The sequence below is a fragment of the Scardinius erythrophthalmus genome, assembly GCF_964197995.2.
Source record: "Scardinius erythrophthalmus genome assembly, chromosome: 2".
NCBI lineage: Eukaryota > Metazoa > Chordata > Actinopteri > Cypriniformes > Leuciscidae > Scardinius > Scardinius erythrophthalmus.
Window position 1 is genome coordinate 4,663,221 of NC_138222.1, and position 21,697 is coordinate 4,684,917.

A 21,697-nucleotide genomic window follows, 5' to 3' on the forward strand; every position below is an offset into this window, starting at 1 on the left:
TCTATTCACAGCGAAGTAAGCTAATTGCCTGCACAGAATATGATGGCATTATAATATAACAATATAATATGTAACGATAAAGACTGTAGTGGCTTCATAAATAATTTAAAAACATAAATAAGCACACCTGATGCACATTTCTTTGTTCTTCATTTTCTAGAACTAGAGTTTAAGAACCTTGCTGTATTTTTGTGTAATTAATTAAGAGAAAGTACACCGCCATCTTACTCCGACGAAAGTGACTTGAACGCACTTCCCACCTCGTAAGTATGAACTTCCCAGGATGACTTGAACGCAGCATTAGTTACTCACCCGAGAAGTCAGAAGTGGCTCCCTCAGAGTCCACATTCAGGTTTTCCGAGCTGTCTGCAGTGCCGATAGAGGCTTCAGACTCCAGGGTCTCGTCATCGGACGCCCGCGGCTCCAGAGCGAGCATCTCGAAGGTCAACTCCTCCCTATGAGGACCATCAAACAAATCTCAGGCTTTGACTGTGTTCATTCATTAGTAGCACTGCTAACACACAGCAACTCCACACTCTGGTTGCACACGGCACATTATGGAAAACCTAGTATGTCCTCTAGGTATTCATAAGGCGTAATAGTATGATATGCTATTCCCAAAACACCCTTAGGACCTTATTTTAACAATCTAAGCGCATGGTCTAAAGCTCACGGTGCAAGAGCACTCAGGGCGTTTCCTAATCCACTTTTTCTAGTTTAACGATGGGGAAAAATGGTCGGCGGTCCCGGTGCATGGTCTAAAAGGGTTTTCCCTATTCTCTTAATGAGTAATGCGTGTGCTTTGGGCGTAACGTGCAATAAACCAATCAGAGTCTCATCTCCTATTCCCTTTAAAAGCCAGTTGTGCTCACGCCATGGCGGATTCGCTATTTACATGACGGAATTAGCAAGCGGAAAAACTGAACGCTTCTCTAGCGAGGAAACGGATCTGCTCGTGCTCGAGGTTAAAGCGCAGATTCCAACATATCTTTATGTACACAATAATAATCTTTTACACTGTAATCCTTTTATTTTTAATATTTGGCATGTTTGTGTGCTGCTGCTGCGTGCGTACCTGTGTGTGTAATAAGCAGAGTGTGTGTGTAATAAGTAGAGTGTGCGCGCATTGTGGACCCGCACATTACTAACGCGCTCTTTAAATAACAAAAAAATATTGCGCCATTGACTTCAGACCAGGGGCCGGTTGCATAAACTGCTTAGACTAGACTTAAAAGTTAGTCATCTAATTTTTTTCTTCAAGACTGGTGCTAACTTTGTACTAAGTCAGTTACATAAAAGGGTAGATCAGTCTAATTTGAATCAGAAAAGTAAGACTGATTACCTCTTGACTAATTTCTAGTTGGCCAAATTAGTTCTTAAGACACAGTCTTAACATAGTGGCTAAGTTTATGCAACTGGCGCCTGGTTTCAGTTGGTCAATGGCTCAGTCTATTTCAGTTCCTCAAAATAGCAACGCACCAACAATGCGCCTGAACAAATGCATTTGCCATTTAAACAACGTGTCGCAGGACGTAAAAATGATAACTGCGTCGGGCTGAAACTAGCAAAACGCACTTGCGTCGCGTCTGGCGCTGAGTGTATGACAGGGCCCTTAATATCCAAGTTTATGCAACCAATGCGAGATGCTAAAGCTGTCTCTCCTACTCATCTTTCTGCAGACTCTCGATTTGTTCGGTCAGTACTTTCTCCTGACACGTCTACGTAAAAACCTAATATTCTGGACATTAATTGTCCCACCCTTACCCAAAAAGGCTGAATATGTGGGCATAACCAAAAAATGTGGGCTGTGTCAGCTTGTAATGATCCACACTCCCTCCAGCAAGGGTGTTGTAACCCAGAAAACTTAGATCTTTGCTTTGGTGTAATAAAAAATATGGCATAATAGTATGATGATATGTACAGCTGTCTCTCTTACTTCTCTTTCTGCAGACTCTCGATTTGTTCGGTCAGCACTTTCTCCTCCTGCTGCATGGCGACCTGTTGCTGCTCAGAGACTTCGGGATCTTTCTCGTCTCCGCTCTCCTGCATCAGATCCGGGACGGCTGAGGAGCGAGGACTCACCGGAGGAGACGGTGTGTGATACCTCACCCTGTGCACTGGGCCCTTACCCTGTCAAACACAACACAACACACACTGATGAGAGGCGGAGCTCCAGATTATATGAAGATGGTAAGAAAGACAGGTAACACTTTATAATAAGGTTCATCCTTTGCAATGATCTACAAAGTTCATGTTAACTACCTCAGTTAACATAAAGTAAGAATGAACAATACTTCTACAGCATTGATTAATCTTAGTTAATATTAATTTCAACATTTACTAATACGTTATTAAAATCAAAGGTTGTATTTGTTAGCACTAGTTAATGCACTGTGAACTAACATGAACAGCTGGATTTTTATTAACTAACATTAACAAAGATGAATAAATACTGTAACAAATGTATTGCTCATGGTGAGTTCATGTTAGTTAATACATTGACTAATGTTAACTAATGAACCTTATTGTAAAGTGTTAATGAAAGTCGTTTTGATATTAGTACTGCTACGATCACAAAGCGTTTGGCTTACACACTTAGACTTCAGACTTTCCAAAATGAACATTTTGTCCCAAGGACAAAAGGCTGTTTGTTACCTTGTGATTTGATTTGATCATGTCATGTTCTATGATCGAAATTGTATTTTGTTGCAATCATAAAAAAAAAGAAGTGGTTTATGACAAGTGTTCCTTTTGGAGCCTGGATAGAAAAACACAGACTCACTTCAGCCCAAAGCCATTACCTTTCTGAATGAATTTGACTGCTCATTCCCAGAGAAAGCAAGTAAAAAAAAGTGTAAAATATCAGGCACATGGAGTGAATGCAACACACACACACACACACACGAAACACTGCAGTGCAACATTATGAAAATGAATGTGATTCTTTCTAGATTAATAACATGTCAAGTGCCTAACTATCATCTCAGCTCTTGAGTTTCTTGCTATATCATGATCATGTAGACAGACGGACCACACAGTGCTGGGACGACACTTACGGTAACAGCGGGAACATACGGTAAATACCTACCGCCACAGCACTGCGGGTTATGCTCATAAATCTAACAGCAATTACTACGGGTTTCTGGATTAGAGAGGAGAGACTGGGGTTAGTGTCGAGACAGAGCTAATGTGAGGGATTTACACAAGCAGGACATGATCCTGGAACAACATCCTCATTTTTTGAGCATCAGTGACGGTTCTGGCATTGACTGAGAGACATGATAGTCTAGTGGTATCATTTTTCTTTAGTATAATGCAAGGAGGCTGGGTTCAAATCTTGATCTAATACAATTTTTTATAATGAACCCAAGTTAAACTGCAAAAGAACTCGACCGGCGGTGATCCTTTACTTTTTTGGTAACATCATGTGTGTCATTGGATAAACCCAATCCCACATAGCAATAATAATATTTTTTTATAATAAAACTCCACCCAAATTTTCAATGTAATAATTACTACAATGTCTTCAGGCCCAATTATATTGAGTTATGAACCAAAGCGTGATCATACATTATTAACGCTTACTGACGCAAGCTCTGCATGGATTCAGTCTTCCATGTATTTTGTAGCTTAATGTGACAAATTAATTTATGAATTTTATTAATTTTACCATCATATGGACACCACAAGCCCAAACTGCAGCTTATCTTTGTGTTTGGCGACCATATCGGTATCGGCCGACATGTGTTCATTTTTTATGTTATCGTTATTGGCCCAAAACTAAAATTTGGCCAATATATTAAAGCTGATAAATAATGGATTATTTCCTTCAGCTGAGACACTTCAGATGCGCACTGTTCAACATGATGGTTTTGAATCGATTGAAATATGATTGGAATCACTTCAAAAAAGGAAAATACAGTAAAGTGCAAGTCTGTCATATCGGCTACATAAAATTATAATGAGAACATCACTATGATGATTGTGTACTTGGGACGTGGCTTTTAATGGTGAGACTTTTGAATTTGCAATCAGGCTCACAAAAATTATATAAAAATCTGGATTTAGATTTATCATCATATTTAGATCGGCCAATATATCAGTTATCGGCTTTTAAATATAAAGAATTCTCGGTATCAGCCAAAATGTTCATATCGGTGCATGAAGTGCACAATTAAGTCAAGTCAAGTGTATTTGTATAGCACTTTTCACAATACAGATTGTATCAAAGCAGCTTCACAGTATTAAATTAAAATAATACAACAAGGTTTGTTACAATTAAGCAAAAAAAATTTTAAAAAATAATATAATTACAACTTCAGTTTCTACTATAAAGCATCTCTCCAGTGTGTTCATGTTTTACTCGCAGACGTCTGACCTTGAGGGTCTGAACAGAAGAAATGAACCGGAGAAGATTTCCATTTTAAAAGAGGGCGGAGCCTCAGAGCCACACCCACCTATTACATCATCACCACGGACCAATGGGAGTTCAGAAGCGGACTTTCTGAGAAGTTCTTTGTGGCCGTTTCAAACTCTCGAAACAAACTTTGTTTTGGCCTGATTTTGTTCAAAATGACGTCACTCTAGTTCGCTCTTCACTTGAAGTATATCGAGATGGTGACGACTTTGGGGCACTAATCATTTTGAACCTACGGTACAACAAACATGGAAATTAATTATCAAATGTAAAAATAAGCATTTTTTTCCTGTTGTGGTAGTTAGGCTTAGGGCACTCAAAAACCATTTGGCTCAATAATCAGTTTGAATGGGTTTGAATGGGCACGACGCCACTGGAGCAATGTTTCTATCGGCCAATGAGATTGTAAGGGTTAGAGTTGAGCCGATAACTGGGGCTGGAGATTGATTCTTATCAAGCTGTCATTTCCCTCTGATTTTAGGGGATTTAGGTCCTATGATTGTGAGAAAACAATGTTGTTCCAGGACAAACACTTGTAGGATTGTCCTGCTTCCTGGATCAACAACTTTTATTGGTTAATGATCCTAACTCTAATCATTAACAACCTCTAAAATAAGAGGGGAAAAAGGTTGATAAGATCGTTCTGAGAAGGATGTTGATCCAGAAACACGTCCTCCTTGGTGTGGTTTTGGACATCTGGGTTATTTGGATGTCTATAGAAATATAAAAAAAGACTCTTACCATGGACCTGCGGATGAATGTGAGTCGGCTCTTGGCTTTGTTCTCGGCGAACTCCAGAGTGCTGATGTCCTTCAGCCTGGCCTTGTACTTATTCATCTGCTCGCAAATGATCAGCTCGACACACCTTTGAAAAAAACAATATGTAATGGCAAAAATCAGATAAGCGATGACATCACAATGCTTTTAACTTCCAATGACAAACCTGCCACAATGGACTAGTACTGTAAACGTTAGTATTAGGACCAGGGTTTCAAAGTAACTTTCACTCACTGGCCAATTTGGCTACTAAATTTTGTAGTTAGAGGCCATTCAGAACTTCTACTAGCCAAAAATAAATAAATAAACTGGATTACCTACATCACATCTTATATACAGTACTGTGCAAAAGTCTTAGGCATGTTAATACGTCTCCGAGACGCTTGAAGAAACCTTCCTGCAAAGCTACCGTGAAAAGCACTGGCACTTGTGTTAAAATGCTGTAAAGTGAGAATGCTTTCAAAAATAAAATCACAAATTAAATTTATTTATGATTTAACTTCTATTAACTAATTCAAATCAATATATGGTGTCACGACCCTTTGCGTTTAAAACGTCTTTTGTCCAGGTACACTTGCACATAGTTCTTCAGGTAGCTTTGCAGGAAGGTTTCTTCAAGCGTCTCGGAGACGTTCCCGCAGTTCTTCTGGATTTAGTCTGTCTCAGTTTCTTCATGTAATCACAGACGGACTCGATGATGGTGAGATCAGATCAGACCGGCTGTTGTCAGACTCCTTGTGCATACACAAATCTCACTGGATTATTACAATTAATGGCAAAAAGAATGTTTGGAAATGTAAACTGATATTTCCTACTGACACACTACAGCAGAAGATATAAATCACTGACTTAAAGCTATTTTTTGGGGGGGAGGGGATATTAACATGCCTAAGACTTTTGGACAGTACTATATATATATATTTTAAAATATGGATTTCATTCATTAATTTCTTATTCAAACAAAATCCCGTGATCCAGCATCTCCTCCCTTCCTCTTTCATCCTCATCACCAAAAATGTGTTTTAAGTGGACAAATCAAACCAGTACAAAGAACATAAAAAAAAAAATGTACGATGTTGGAAAATAATGTCTTTTCTGTTAACCAAATGCTTTTTAATCTCCGCTATTGCTTCAATGCAAATGAACAAGCGCGTCGTTATTTGTTGTGTAGTGACGTGTGTCTTCAAGTAAGCCAGATATGAGCATATTCTGCGCAATACGCTGTATTTAATATATCATGATGACTCACGAGTTGAGGATTTGCGCTAAATCTATGCAGATTTGTCTTACACAAACTTCTCAAGCAAAGTGAGTAAACATAATAAGTAACACGTCAAATTGGCTCGTGATTTGACAACCCGCCACAGTTGAGTTTTACCCGCATTTGGCAGGTGTTAATGTCAAACCCTGATTAGGACTAAACTATATGAAGTGAGAGTTGTCCATTACGCTGTGGTTTTCCCGATGTCCTGGACGCTCCTCAGAGGGTCGATGGTGTCGGGACAGCGCAGGATACAGGGCGCGAACACGATAGCCAGCGCGTTAGCAGACATGCGGTTTGTTTCCTCCTGCAAGGCAATCCTGTGCGCGACAGAAACAAGATTGACATTTCCAGCATCAAATCATTTACACCGAAAGCCAACATTCTGCACAAAAAGTGGAAAAGAAGCCAATCAGAACATTTTATCTGTAGTTTACGAAGCGCAGTGGGATTTTACACCAAGGCTGCATTTATTTGATTAAATATACAATACAGAAAAAAATGTAATATTGTGAAATATTATGAAAATTTAAAATAATAATGTTTTCTAATTTAATATATTTGAAAATGTAATGCATCCCTGTGATGCAAAGCTGAGTTTTCAGCATCATTACTCCAGTTTAAAAAAAAAACATTCATTATTTTTATTACACAACAGTTTCACTGAAAGCCAACATTCTGCACAAAAAAAAAGTGGAAAAGAAGCCAATCAGAACATATTTTATCTGTGGTATACTAAGTGCAGTGGGATTTTAGACCAATGAGATTTCTCTGTGGGCGGAGCTACACATAAACACACAATGAGACTAAATAGAAACCAAAGGGCCGACAAAACGATATCGCTTGCTGTTTGATTGTGTCTCATCACTGTGTAATAGTTAAAACATTAGGTTACACTTTGTTTTAAAGGATTAGTTCACCCAAAAATGAAAATTCTGTCAGTAATTACTCTCCCTCATGTTGTTCCAACCCCGTAAGACCTTCGTTCATCTTCGGAACACAAATTAAGATATTTTTGATGAAATCTGAGAGCTGGATCACTCCTCCGTAGGCTTCTATAGACATTATAACTTGCTGGCCCAGAAAATGTATTAAAGACATTGTTAATATAGTCCAAGTGACTCCAGTGGCTCAATCTTAAGTTTATAAAGCGACGAGAATACTTTTTTTTTGCGCAAAAACAAACAAAAATAACGACTTTATTCCACTTTTCATTTCCTTCTCTCTGGACCTCGAGTTTTTTTTACATAGTGTAATAGCGTAGCGCGTCTGTGTTTCACGTCACGTATCACACATGACCAGAGTCGCCCAATAGTGAGCCTACGTGGTGACGTGCAACACAGACGCGCTACGCTTAAACACTACGTGAACTCACTCGAGGCCCAGAGAGAAGGAAATGAAAAGTGGAATAAAGTCATTATTTTTGTTTGTTTTTGCACACAAAAAGTATTCTTGTCGCTTGATAAACTTAAGATTGAGCCACTGGAGTCACTTGGACTATATTAACGATGTCTTTAATACATTTTCTGGGCCAGCAAGTTAAGGTGTCCATAAGCCTGCAGGAGGAGTGATCCAGCTCTCAGATTTAATCAAAAATATCTTAATTTGTGTCCAGAAGATGAACTAAAGTCTTACGGGGTTGGAACAACATGAGGGAGAGTAATTACTGACAGAAGTTTCATTTTTGGGTGAACTAACCCTTTAAGGTGTCATTGTTACAGTGTAATTATATCATTTAAGTTCTGAGTAATATTAAGCAACTACATGAACTTACTATAGGGTTAGGGTAGGATTATGATTTGATTGAGGGTTAGTTGCATGTAATTATGCATAATTTACTTTTATTACTATGGTAAGTACATGTAACATATGTAACAAGGACACTGAAAGTAGTGTTACCAAACATTATTTATGGTGCAGTCCTTCATGCATGCATTCATTATTTTGGAGAGATACAGCTGGCGTCTCACCTGACCAAATGGAAGATAAGGCGCTCCAGCGTGTTCAGATGAGTTCTGCTGAGCTGGTCGATTATAGAGTAAACGCCTCGAATCACTTCTTTTTTGTCCTGGAGACCTGAAGAGACATGGCCAACACATCTTCAAACATTACGCCTCTATAAATGTCTAGCTGATCTAAAGCAATAAGGTCTGTGGACTGATATATAAAATGTACAAAGATTTTAAAAGTTTTGAACTTGTGTGTTCTATATTATTTTATCATTTATGGTTGAAAATGATTTATTATCTACTTCAACAGTGTAAAACCTATAATAAAAAAATAAAAACTTTGAATCCAAGACGTAAAGGTAGTTTAGCAACTTTAGGGATCTTTGATTTTGTTATCATTTTACAGCATTAATAAAATCTTTTTATTATACTGGGATACTGAAATGGCTGAAAGATTTTAATGTGCACCGAAATAAAACAAAACAAAACCCAAACAAAACATTAATAAAATAAATACATGATCATATGCCAGATTGTCCACTAGTACCGATTTTAATGTTCGACGAAAAACAAAACAAAAAACAAAATGCAAAACAAAATAAGTCATATGCAAGATTGTCCACTAGTACTGATTTTAATATGTGCCTAAATAAATAAATAAATAAATAAATAAATAAATAATATGCCACATTGTCCACTAGTACCGATTTTAAGGTGTGTCAAAACAAAACAGTAAAAAGACACCAAAACTGAATGCTAACGCTATAATCTCGATGGGCTAATCTGCTCACCCATGGCCCGCAGGAACTCCTCATACAGTTCAAAGGTCATCAGAGGATTAGGCAAGTCACGAAGCCACTGCTTGAAAACACTGGCAATGACGTTAATGTTGTAGTCGTCCAGATTCATGCCGTTTACATCTGAGGGCGGAAAATAATAGATATCAAACTACAGATACAGACATAGATGTAGATACAGTACTACAGAGAGTTAGTAATATTAATATTCAGCATTATTATTATTATTATGTTCTGTGATATTATTGATTTGTCTGCACTGACACTATTGGATGGGAGGTGAACTGAGCTGATGATGAACTGAACTGACGAACTTGACACGGTTATTGAGCAGAACTGAATCAACACTGACTCTGACACGCTTGTCTTTTTAGAGAATTGAGCTCTGTTTGTATCATTGAATCAATATTTTTGTGTTTATCCTTGTAAAGCTGCATTAAATAAAGCGCTATAGAGATAAAGGTGACTTGACTTGACTATATAGTGTTCCAGTGAAAACTAATAAACATCTTAAAACAAGATACATTTACTTGAGAAAACAACAAAACAGCATAAGAAATGCTGGTAACCCTTTAGTTTAGGCTCCAATTCTCACTATATTAACTAGTTGCTTATCAGCATGCATATTACTAGGGTATTTGCTGTTTATTAGTACTTATAAAGATTATATTAATGCCTTATTCTGCATGATCATAATCTACATCCTAATCCACCCAATACCTAAACTTGGCAACTACCTTACTAACTATTAATAAGCAGTAATTAGGATCTTATTGAGGCAAAAGTCATAGTTAATAGTGAGAAGTGGACCCTAAACTAAAGTTAAGTAAAATTAAACAAAAGTTGAACTAAAGTTTAGTTTATTATATGTGACCCTGGATCACAAAACCAGTCATAAGTCGCACGGGTATATCTGTGGCAATAGCCAACAATACATTGTATGGGTCAAAATTATCGATTTTTCTTTTATGCCAAAAATCATGAGGATATTAAGTAAAGATCATGTTCCATGAAGATATTTTGTAAATTTCCTACCGTAAATATATAAAATATTTATTTTTGTGAGTGAATGCAGCACAATCGTCAACATAAATGGACAACTTTAAAGGAGATTTTCTCAATGTTTCGATTTTTTTTTTGCACCATCAGATTTCTAATAGTTGTATCTCCAAATATTGTCCTATCCTAACAAACCATACATCAATGGAAAGATTATTCATTCAGCTTTCAGATGATGTATAAATCATAATTTTTAAAAAATTGACCCATGTGACTGGTTTTGTGGTCCAGGGTCACACATAACTAGTGCTGTCAATCGATAAAATAATTAACTAATTAATCACACATTTTTCTGTAATTAATCGCATAACATTCATGTTTTTAATACATATATTTATATTGTAATAATTTCACAGTTAATTTCCAAATTAATGAAGAAACAACATAAAAAAAAAAACAGAAAGATGGTATATTTTAAATATTTACAGTTAGGAAATATACAAAAATTGAATAACGTTATCACACACTTCACTGCATAATTGAATTTTAAATACAGATTAATCCTTATTAAAGCTACAAAGGTAATTCAGTCAAGAGCAGTCTCGTGTTCTTTAAACAGGTTTATTATAGGCTGCTGTCACTTTAATATCTGACGCAGATCAACTCTCTACATTCATCTAAGGCTTTTTTTTAAACTGGACAAAAACATTTATTTTATAATGTGATTTCCCCCCCACGTTCAATTCTTTTACTTAAATGAAAGGTTAGGATTTTGGCAATTTTTTGAATAAAAGATCAAAAGGATAAATGATGCAGATTTTTTTTTACAGCCATTTTTGATCATATTTACCAGGGGTATGATTAATTCTGAGCATGACTGTATATATATATATATTATTTTTTTTGAAAATGACCGATCGTTTCTCTAGATAAGACATTTTCTCGACTGGGATCGTGTCGAGACGTTGAAGCTGCATTGAGACGGACATTTGAACCTTCTTTGAACATTGGTATAGTTGGTTGCCTTTGAAGTCCATTCTGTGTAGAAAAATCCTGGAATGTTTTCCTCAAAAACCTTCATTTCTTTTCGACTGAATAAAGAAAGACATGGATATCTTGGATGACATTGGGGTGAGTAAACTATCAGCAAACATTTTTTTGAAAGTGAACTAATCCTTTAAGAAAAACCCATGCGTTAAAATGTTAATTTTGACACCGCTAAATTGAACTTAATAGCACAGTACTTTATGAACCTGAGCTGGACGTGTCCAATAAGGAAAACATCTGAAATGTGCAGTGCTGGGGAAGCTCCAGACACAACTAGAAAACCCCCTGGTGTAAATCACACGTTCTCATGTTTCATACCTGTGTCCAGACTCAGCTTCAGCTCCTTAATCTTATTGGTGGATCCAGACTTTCTGTAGATCCCTTCCGTGTACAGGCCATGCATTTCAATGTAATTGATGAGTTTCTCGGCCACGAAAGGCACTGTTCGCTCGTCGATGGTCAGACGGGACAACTCCACGCCGAACTGCCTTGATGAAAGTTCAGGGTCATACTGCACATGGAAAGAAAGGAACATGCTGTAAGTGACGGGATGTTCCCCGATCACATGAATGCACTTACCGGAAAAATCCCTTACCTTCTTGCTGCATTTGGTGGTCATCTTCTGACAGCACTTTCTGTGACACGCATAGCGGCACACTACACAAGACACAGACATCTCATTCATTCTCATTTTCGACATACGGCACAGATTTCTTTCTTTTCTTTTTTTTAACAAAAAAAGCACCGCCACCTAAAATAAACTCAATTTAAGTCAACATTCCTCTCTCATTGTAAGATGGCGGAAAACATCCTGCATCACAAGGCCAAACTGTTCTCTGTTCGAGGCCATGGGCTTGTTTGGTGATCAATCGGATTATGTTAAATTGAGTTCAGGCCCACTTTGATGCAGAGACTGTTGACATGAAACTCACGTTTGCAGACACACGCCTTGTCCATCATCCAGATGAGGGAGGAGCAGAACTCGCAGTAGGTGGGAATACTGTATTGAGTCGACTTGAATATGTGGCCGTTGTGTTCCTCCACCTGAAACAAAGCCTCATTGTCAGATGATTTCCAAGAAAAACAGGAAAGCTAAATCAGTGCACAAAAACTCGAGCCCTGTTTTCTCCTAGTATCAAGATGCGTTTGGTCGTTCGGATCACAAGTAGACGAGAGACACATTCCTGTTTACACCTGGTGTTTTAATCCGTCTCTTTTATCCACTTTCAACTCTGATTTCTTCAAGGGGAGGGTCTATGTGTGGACTTTTTCAGATCTTTCGATCTAATGGATAAAATAAGCTCACGCAATTTACACATGAACACGACCGGAGACGACAGAAAAACACACGGAGAGCATCAGCTTTAGTTTCTGCTCTGACAGACTCAAGACCAGCCGAACGCTGTGAGTGTGTGTTAGAGATCAGGAATGGTAAGAGAACATTGTGTTTGGTACGTTTTTCATCTTCAAACCAAACTTGGGTCTCCAGCCGACAAAGTTTAAATCCCGTCTGGCTAGAGCTCTTCCCATAATGTTCCCGCATTAGATCAGTAGACGGAGAGAAGACGGTCTTTTGTGGCTGTTTGAACACATTCGATCACATGAGCGTTTACACTACGAAAGCAATCCGGTCTAATGTGTTTCCCACAACCTCTGGAAGAAAGTGGATGAGCTCAAACGTTTTAGATCCCGTTACTCCTGTATTTTGTGTCGTCCACTTGTGATCCGATCGACCAAAACTCATCTTAACGCCAGATGTGAACAAGCCTCAGACTGTGATTCCACTCACTATATCAGCATCCTTTTTCCTTCTCTTCTTGCGGTCTGGTTTGGGAGCCTGTGGGAGAAAAATAGCCAAATAAACACAGTTGATTGAATGTGAAGACCACGAATGCACAAAAATCTGTTACACATTTTGTTGGACACATTAATCCAATGCACAAAATTATATTCCTGCCATTTTAAAATGTAGAGGCATATTTCTCAACATCAATCTACTATTACCTGGCATATTCCTTTTAAAATATTTTTTTAATTTGACATTTATTTAATGTTCATGTATAGTGCAGCTCACCTTGCTCTGTCCACTGCTGTCCAGAGGTTTGTGTTCGGTCATGAACTCATCCAGAAAGACTTTGAAGGTGTTGACCCAAACTTTGACCGGCGACTCGCTCCAGTCCCTCTGCTCCTGACGCATGTTTTTCTCCAGGATTTGCTCAAAGAGGGCGTAGAGATCCTTATAACGAATGCTCTTCCCATCGTCCATCTGCAAACAGAGCAAAAACAATACTTCTGATTCTGATGAAACAACCAGCATTACATCACTTCCATGAAATTTGCAAAGACACAATGTCCAAAAGTCATGTATTTTGATGAAAGATGGGTGATAACATTAGGTATGTTTCCATTCAAAGTTGAGAATTTAACTTGTGCGCAAAATTGGAATATTGCATAAAAGGAATTGTGAATAAAGCAGCGTTTCATCCCATGTGTTCAAGAGAACAAAATCACCACTTCCTGGGAAATTGTTGTAAAATATCAGTGATAAAAATGGAAGTTGCTGCAATCAGGGAAGAAACTGTGGCTCTTTTTCCCTCCATCATGAATGAGTTTGTCTCAAAGCGCCAGACAAAACGCAATAAACACTAGGGCTGGGAGAAAAAAAATCAATTCACCTAGCTATCGCGATTGTTTTTTTACGATTCTAAAATCGTTTTTTTTATTCCAGAATCGATATTAATTCAAATTCAATTGCTTTATTTTTGTAATTGCTTGTAGATGAGGTTGAGCTTGCTTGTAAATGTGTCGTTATCTATGAGTGACGTAATATCCCAAGTGGACGAGACGTGAGACTGAAAGCACTGAAAGCCCTCGCGCTGCTCATATACTGAGAGAGAGATAAGACAATAGAGTTGCACAATTCATCTTTAAAAGACTGTGATCTCCATTCAAACACACGCACGATCTTTAAATTCATCTGTCTATTAAACCTTTGACAAAATCATATCGCAACATTCAGATCTGTGTTGGCGCTGACCCGGAGAGAGTCGTCATGATATTTCTGTGATGCAATAGTTAAAATTATCATAGAAGTACTTGGATAAAAGTTTAAAAGTTCAAATATCAACACTGATGTCTACGATAGCGATCAAAATCAGCTTTTGATAGAAACTTGGTGCTTAAAATAACTCATTTATCGATTACAATAGTCTGACTGCTAAAAAATGCATTTGTTATTGAATCATTTATTCAAGAGAATATAGTACTGTATGATGCTTCTGAAATAAAAGTCAGAAAGATGTGATTATTTGTTTTTGTAAATATGACTCATCTTATACATCATGCACAGTCTGAATAAGTGTATGATTTAACTTTTCCCGATGGTCTAGCGTAAATTTTTTTTGCAATATATTGCAATTTCGAATCCCAATACTTGTAGAATCGCAATTCTTAAAAAAAAAAATAAATAAATAAAAAATAAAAATAATAATAATAATTCGCAATCCATATCGTAACGGCACCCAAGTATCGTGATAGTATTGAATCGGGAGATCGGTGTATCGTCCCAGCCCTAATAAACGCTGTCATGTTCTCTTGCGTTCGGATGCTGGTGTTTGGGAACACACTCGTGTGAGACGCTTCTGGAGGGAATTACATCAAATCATTCTGATCACACACTTCGACTCTGGCGTTTCAGACCAACATTTGAGATGCTGTGATGCGATTGGTCCAATGGTTAGTATAGTCATCCAATCACAGCCTCTGCTGAGGCGGTCACGTGACTTGTGTTGCACATCAAGGAATTTATTCGGTAAATGTGTTTCCAGCGTAGATTATGCGCATGTCTTCTTAACGGATAAAAAACAAAACGCATACTTTTTTTTTATGCGCAGTTTTAGAATTTATGGATAATCCCATCCAGCATTTTTTTAATGCGATATTCCAAACTAGGTGGAAACATAGCAAGTAAAATAAGTGCTTTATTACGGTACTTACAGCTAAAGCTGTGGAGTATGAGTTGAAGATATTCAGGCGGAACTCCTTTAGTGCCTTTTTGAAGACGACATCCACCATTGTGTCTTTCTTACCATCTTCTGTGTCTAGATCAGTAATCTGCGAGATTAAAACAAGGTTATGATGGCTCAACACAAACGCAGCTGTAGTAAACTCACACAGAAAACAGGCACGCACCTTCTTCATGAGGAAGTCGTTCATGCTCCTGTAGTCGTTGGCACAGGTGAGGATCTGCAGGGCATCGTTCTGCCACTGGGCCGGCTCGAGAGCCACACTGCTGATCTTCACACTGCGCCTGCGCTTCACTTTAGGGGACGGCTCTTTGTTCTCCTTAAACTCCCTCTGTAGTGTCAGGTCTGGGCTTTGAGGAGGGGAGAGGCGATCTATTCCAGGAATAAAGAGAATAGCAATGCTTTAAAGGTGCAGTGTGTAAATTTCAGCGGCATCTAGTGGTGAGGTTGTGAATTGCACCCAACAGAAGTTACGGTGGCCGATAGTAAAACATGTCGTTGTCTGAGACAGCGGAGAGTAGCCAGTTAAGCAATGAGGCTTCTTTACAAAGATTAAGAAATTATGTTTACTTAATTATTCGATGTTATTGCGAATGTTATTGTTACTTGTTCATCATTGTGTCAGTGTTTTATTCGCGGACTTTAGCTAGCTTCATTGTGCAAAAAACAACTTAGTAGTGAAACGCGTTTGTCCGTTCAGGGCCACTGTAGAAACATGACAGCGCATTTCAATGTAAGGAGACCCGCGGGGTGTGTAGACAGAAATGGCTCATTCTAAGGTAATAAAAACATAACGGTTCATTACGTAAGCTGTTTATACACCACTGAAAACACAGTTATGTATATGATATTGCATTTCTGTCAACAGATCCTCCTAAATATTACACAACGCACCTTTAAGTAAGCAATAAGGTACTCGAGGCTAGTGCTGTATCGTGAATAAGTCACGTGACTTATTCACGATACAGCACTAGCCTTGAGTACCTTATTGCTTTTATAAAACGGTTACCACACAATACGAATATTAAAGCCCAAAAATATGTATCAGTGCAACTTTCATGAAGTAAAATCACTAAAAGCCTTCCTCCCGCTGGAAAAAAATAGTCCCTGACCGTGAACAGCAGCAGAAGTTACAGTATTTCTCCTTTAGATGGCGGCAGAGACTGTCTTTATGCACGAGTCAGTCAGTAGAGAAGACTTTTATATTGAAAGGACTGAAACTTCTTGTGAACACAGAGAAGCAAGACGCAACTCACAAATGACTACTAGCGTGTCATGGCACGGAAAACAGATTTTTTTATTACGAATATAGGACTGACCTGAAGGAAAATGCGTTATCTACTGTAAATGCAGGTACACTCGTTTACTCGATCTCTCACAATACTCTATAAGCTTCAATGAACAATATTAATGAGAACAAACATATGTTTACGTTGCTAAGAGTGGTTTCTAGGGGTGTTGTGTAGTGATGAACAGAACCGTTGGGGGGAAGCGGTCATATAGTGTTTTATCGTGAATAAAACACAGCTATTGACCAATCAGAATCAAGGGCTGGATCTAACCGTTTTATAAATGACCAAAAAGGCCTTCTTTCTCTATTCATAGATGCCACCTACGTCACTACAAATAGAACACCGCCATATTTGCGACCGACTCGCCCGGTATGGCCGCCCAAACTGCCCATTAGAATGAGAGAGAGAGACAGAGATACCTGGAGAAAATTTCTATTTTAGGCTCCGATCCTTATTTTTTACCCCCAGTTTTCTTTAGTCCATTTTTATCTGCCCCAGACTTGCCCCAATTGGCCTTTCATGATGTAGAAATGACGCGTGTTCATGAGAGTCGAGGCGATGTCATGAATGAATCTATGAATCTGCAGCATGAATGAATCTATCTAATCCGTCCATCAGCACAGCCAGAGACATCAGCCGAATGTCATAAAAGACTGCCATATCTGTCCGAAATAACAGATGTTCAATTACAGAGAGAAGGTTTAATACACACAAATATCGAAATGAAAGAATCTTTCGAGTCGAATCTTTTTGAATGATTCGGCTGCGATTAAAAGCTATCAAGAGGTAAGCTCAGTGATTATAATATAACTACTCAAATTGCAGTTTGTTCGTCACATAAAGCTATCATATGAATAAATAACGATATTAATATTACGGACGAGTCGTATTAGATCACTTTTATGATACTTTTGTGATGTTTTTTTGTCTTTTTTTTTTTTTTGGCGTGACAGCCCCCAGTAGGCTAATGTTACTCATTCACTTTTCATTCAATGACGGCAGAATTATCATTTTTGGAAGAACAAGTCCTTTAATATGCATTTCAAGGCTGAGATTATGCATCGTCTGCAGAGCTAACGTTAACGTTACTTACACAAAATAACATCTAAAGCGCATGTGACGAAGACAATATCTTTATGAACTTCAGAAAAATATTTATTAGATTTAGGTAGGTATTAACTAACAGACAGACAGACAGACAGACAGACAGTTATATTCAAAACAACCCCAAATCTTACTAACTTACCATGATAAAGTGCATTTAAACAGATCCAACAATAAAATGAAGACAAAACTTTATCTGTCGATATCTGTCTAATGTTGGCCACTGAGAGTATAATGGAAATATAATTAACCACAAACCAACATGAGACTTCAAGTCTTTTAAATAAATGATTCTCTCTTCTTTTGGTATAGAATAAAATACCAGTTCAGGGTTCCCTCTTTCGGCTGTTGTTGCAGCCAACTGCACAACATATTGCAGGCATTACCAGAGCATTACTGAGACCGCCGCGGTCGCAAAGATGGCGGCGCAAAGCTACAGTGACGTCATGTGAATCGAATGAATATGCTTGAAACATGTAATGGAGCAGACCTCTCATCTCACCCTCTTCCATCAGAAGTATGGCTTCGGCGTAATCTCCTTCCAGCGTATCACTGCCACACAACAGCCGCTCTCGCGAGGTCTTCTTCTCGCCGTGCTTCGCCTTTCCCCAAAACCGCATTTTACCGCGAACCCTGCAGACAATACAGATGTTCACAAGGACAGCAGGAATAGTTCACCCAAATACTTTCAATTTAAAATTTCTAATTTCCTTTCTTACATGAACTCCAACAAAATCTACGCCTGAAAAAGAGACCGAAGCTAAAGGCAACTGTAACACTTTAGGATACACTTTAGTTTAAGGTGTCATTGTTACAATGTAATTACATATTTAAATTCTGAGTAATTTTAATTAACTACATGTACTTACTGTAGGGTTAGGGTAGGATTAGGGTTTGGTTGCGTGTAATTATGCATAATTTACTGTTATTACTATGGTTAGTACATGTAACAATGTAACAAGGACACTGTAAAATAAAATAACACTTTACAATAAGGTTCATTAGTTATTGTATTAACTAACATGAACTAAGCATGAGGAAAACATCTGTTACAGTATTTATTAATCCTTGTTAATGTTAGTTAATAAAAATACAGCTGTTCATGTTAGTTCACAGTACATTAATTAATGTTAACAAATGCAACCTTTGATTTTAATGACGTATTAGTAAATGTTGAAATTAAAATAACTTAAGACTAATAAATGCTGTAGAAGTATTGTTCATTCTTATTTCATGTTAACTAAGGTAGATAACTAATGAACCTTATTGTAAAGTGTCACCAAAAACACTTAGACATTCTGTCTAACATCATTATCAATATTTCACGAGGAAAAAAGGAAGAAAAAAATACAGTGCTGGAACAATATGAGTATTTCAGTCTCTTGAATGTTCAAAACGAATCCACAACTAATTGTTTGTTAAAGCAAGCACCTTCCGTCTCCGTGAGAGATCTTCCTCGCGTCACTCTTGCCCAGCTCTCCAGTCGACACGGTCTTGTACATGTTCTTCTGCTCTTCAGTGGCTGTGGCCGGCTGAAACACATCATTATAGCAGAGCATGTCAGAGCAAAGATCTGTCTGCAATAGCTCAATATAAACCATTAAACCTCTTCCTTTCACTTCAGCCACCATTTGCTGGAAGATAGTGTCATTTTAAAGCATGTACAGCGGGCACAAAGAGCAAGAACATGTCGCTCCTTGACAGTCTGAAGGCACTGAGTGGTTAAATCAATTTCTTCTACAGCACTAATGCACTAATACTGACCATCGGCACACAATGAAAGTGCACTTTAATGATAGCATATGACTAGGACAACGAAATAACTTCTTAACTCTTAAACACACACACAAAACAAAACAGTATTTAACCAAAGTTAAATGGGTCATTCTACAAAACGGGTACCTTTTGTGCACTTAAAACAATCATAAATGATATCTTCTATATCTTCTATCTTAATGAGCACAAACCAATAATAAGTTAACAAACTGGAAAAACTGTCAACCTTGCTACTCGGACTTAACACTTTGATATGGAAGAGGCACCAGTTTCATACAAAGACCCAGATAATGATTGAACTGACCATATGCATGAAACATTATTAAGAACTTCTGCATTAATAAAAGCCAGCTGGAAAACTTCAGGTGAAATGTCACTTGTTGGTCTTTTCAATGTCCTAACAGCATCAATAGTGCAATACTTAATTTATAATCAGAATGTAGTCACTTAAATTCTCCGGCCTAGCATTAATTTAGTTATTCAAACATAAGACGACATTAAAAACAAAAAAACATTGTAAATTAAAGATTTATTGTGCACTTTAATTAGATTCATTGAAGAAAATGGGAGTTTACGCTGGCTGACAGATTATGAGATTATAAAGGAAGTTATTGTTTTTCATGAGACTTGAGTGACTTTTCCTACTTCATGCTTCACTACAAAAAGTGCTAAACTTTGACTATTTATTTTTAAACGTAGTGATTTTATACTGTTTGATATTCATTCAAAAGCAAAACGGGTCAAAAATTATGACATGAAATGTCTACTATGAGCCAATAAATGCTCCTCTGCCGCCATCTACTGGTTGCATGAGCTTGTCCAATTACAGATACTGTGTTTCTTATTCAAATGTTCTCATTAGTCTTGAATGCAATCAATAAAACTGGTTTATTGGCAAATTAGGCAAGTGAGATAACTGCATTAAAACATAAATACATTAAAAAGTCAACAAGTGATGGTTTTGTGTCGATGTTCACCTGAAATGCCCAAGCTGGCTTATCTAAAACCAGGACGTAACCGTGCATATGGTCAGTTCTACTGTATTGTTAATCAAGAAGACTGGAAAGAGTATTAAAAAGAAGGCTACAGTTCCACAGCTTTAGTCTGCTTGCAGAAGAAGAGACAGAGCGAGATGTTAAAGCATGCAGAACTCTAGATCTGTGTGGCTGATGTATGCACCAATGTATTGAACAATTCTGGCTCAAATTGTACTATATTTTTTTTTTAGTGCTGGGCAACTATTAATCGCGATTAATCACATCCAAAATAAAAGTTTGTGTTTGCATAATATATGTGTGTGTACTGTGTATAATTATTTTGTATACTGTATATAAATACACACATATGCATGTATAGATTTAAGATTTTTTTTATTTATATATATATATATATATATATATATATATATATATATATATATATATATATATATATATATATATATATATATATATATATATATTAATGGATGCATGTGTGTGTTTTTATATATCCAAAATAATTGTACACAGTACATACACATATAACTTTTATTTTGGATGCGATTAATCACAATTAATAGTTGTGTTAATAAACACTAATATTTTTGTGTTTAAAAATGCATTAAAATTAGGGTAGTCAAAGTTATCATTACCTCATGAGAAAAACAAGACAAATAAAATAATAATAATTAGGAAATGATTTTTGCAGAAAAACACCAGCCATCACAGATTAGAATAGTTTTCAAAAGGTGTTTGTGCATCTGTGGTTGAAGACTATCTCCTCGAGCTGGATAGAGAGGGAGTGTAGAAGCGTTTCAGGTGGTCAGTAAGGCGATCTATCAGCGTCTTCTGGAGGAGTATAGCTGTCGAAGAGAGAGAGAGAGAGAGAGAGAGAGAGAGAGAGAGAGAGAGAAGAGAGAGAGAGAGAGAGAGAGAGAGAGAGAGAGAGAGAGAGAGAGAGAGAGAGAGAGAGAGAGAGAGAGAGAGAGAGAGAGAGAGAGGAGAGAGAGAGAGGAGAGAGAGAGAGAGAGAGAGAGAGGAGAGAGAGAGAGAGAGAGAGAGAGAGAGAGAGAGAGAGAGAGAGAGAGAGAGAGAGGGAGAGAAGAGAGAGAGAGAGGAGGAGAGAGGAGAGAGAGAGAGAGAGAGAGAGAGAGAGAGAGAGGAGAGAGAGAGAGAGAGAGAGAGAGAGAGAGAGAGAGAGGAGGAGGAGAGAGAGAGGAGAGAGAGAGAGAGAGAGAGAGAGAGAGAGAGAGAGAGAGAGGAAGAGAGAGAG

The 21,697-nt window shown here is 37.6% G+C and overlaps 1 protein-coding gene across 12 annotated transcripts in view; it reads right to left on the bottom strand.

Moving 5' to 3' along the window:
* The window catches only part of myo9aa (myosin IXAa), a 173,158-nt gene that overhangs the window by 2,633 nt on the left and 148,828 nt on the right, over positions 1–21,697 (bottom strand). For 6 of the 12 annotated variants that reach the window (XM_081359635.1, XM_081359634.1, XM_081359631.1 and 3 more), the window contains 16 exons: positions 19,100–19,200; positions 18,159–18,301; positions 15,439–15,644; positions 15,244–15,360; positions 13,322–13,513; positions 13,037–13,084; positions 12,180–12,291; positions 11,843–11,904; positions 11,566–11,758; positions 9,196–9,324; positions 8,426–8,531; positions 6,644–6,775; positions 5,159–5,282; positions 3,089–3,142; positions 1,937–2,130; positions 313–455 (listed from right to left, as the gene is read on the bottom strand). In XM_081359635.1, coding sequence (XP_081215761.1) covers positions 313–455; positions 1,937–2,130; positions 3,089–3,142; positions 5,159–5,282; positions 6,644–6,775; positions 8,426–8,531; positions 9,196–9,324; positions 11,566–11,758; positions 11,843–11,904; positions 12,180–12,291; positions 13,037–13,084; positions 13,322–13,513; positions 15,244–15,360; positions 15,439–15,644; positions 18,159–18,301; positions 19,100–19,200 — 2,056 coding nt within the window. The remainder of the gene's footprint in view (positions 1–312; positions 456–1,936; positions 2,131–3,088; positions 3,143–5,158; positions 5,283–6,643; positions 6,776–8,425; positions 8,532–9,195; positions 9,325–11,565; positions 11,759–11,842; positions 11,905–12,179; positions 12,292–13,036; positions 13,085–13,321; positions 13,514–15,243; positions 15,361–15,438; positions 15,645–18,158; positions 18,302–19,099; positions 19,201–21,697) is intronic. The other 6 variants (XM_081359637.1, XM_081359629.1, XM_081359636.1 and 3 more) reach the window with 3 other exon arrangements.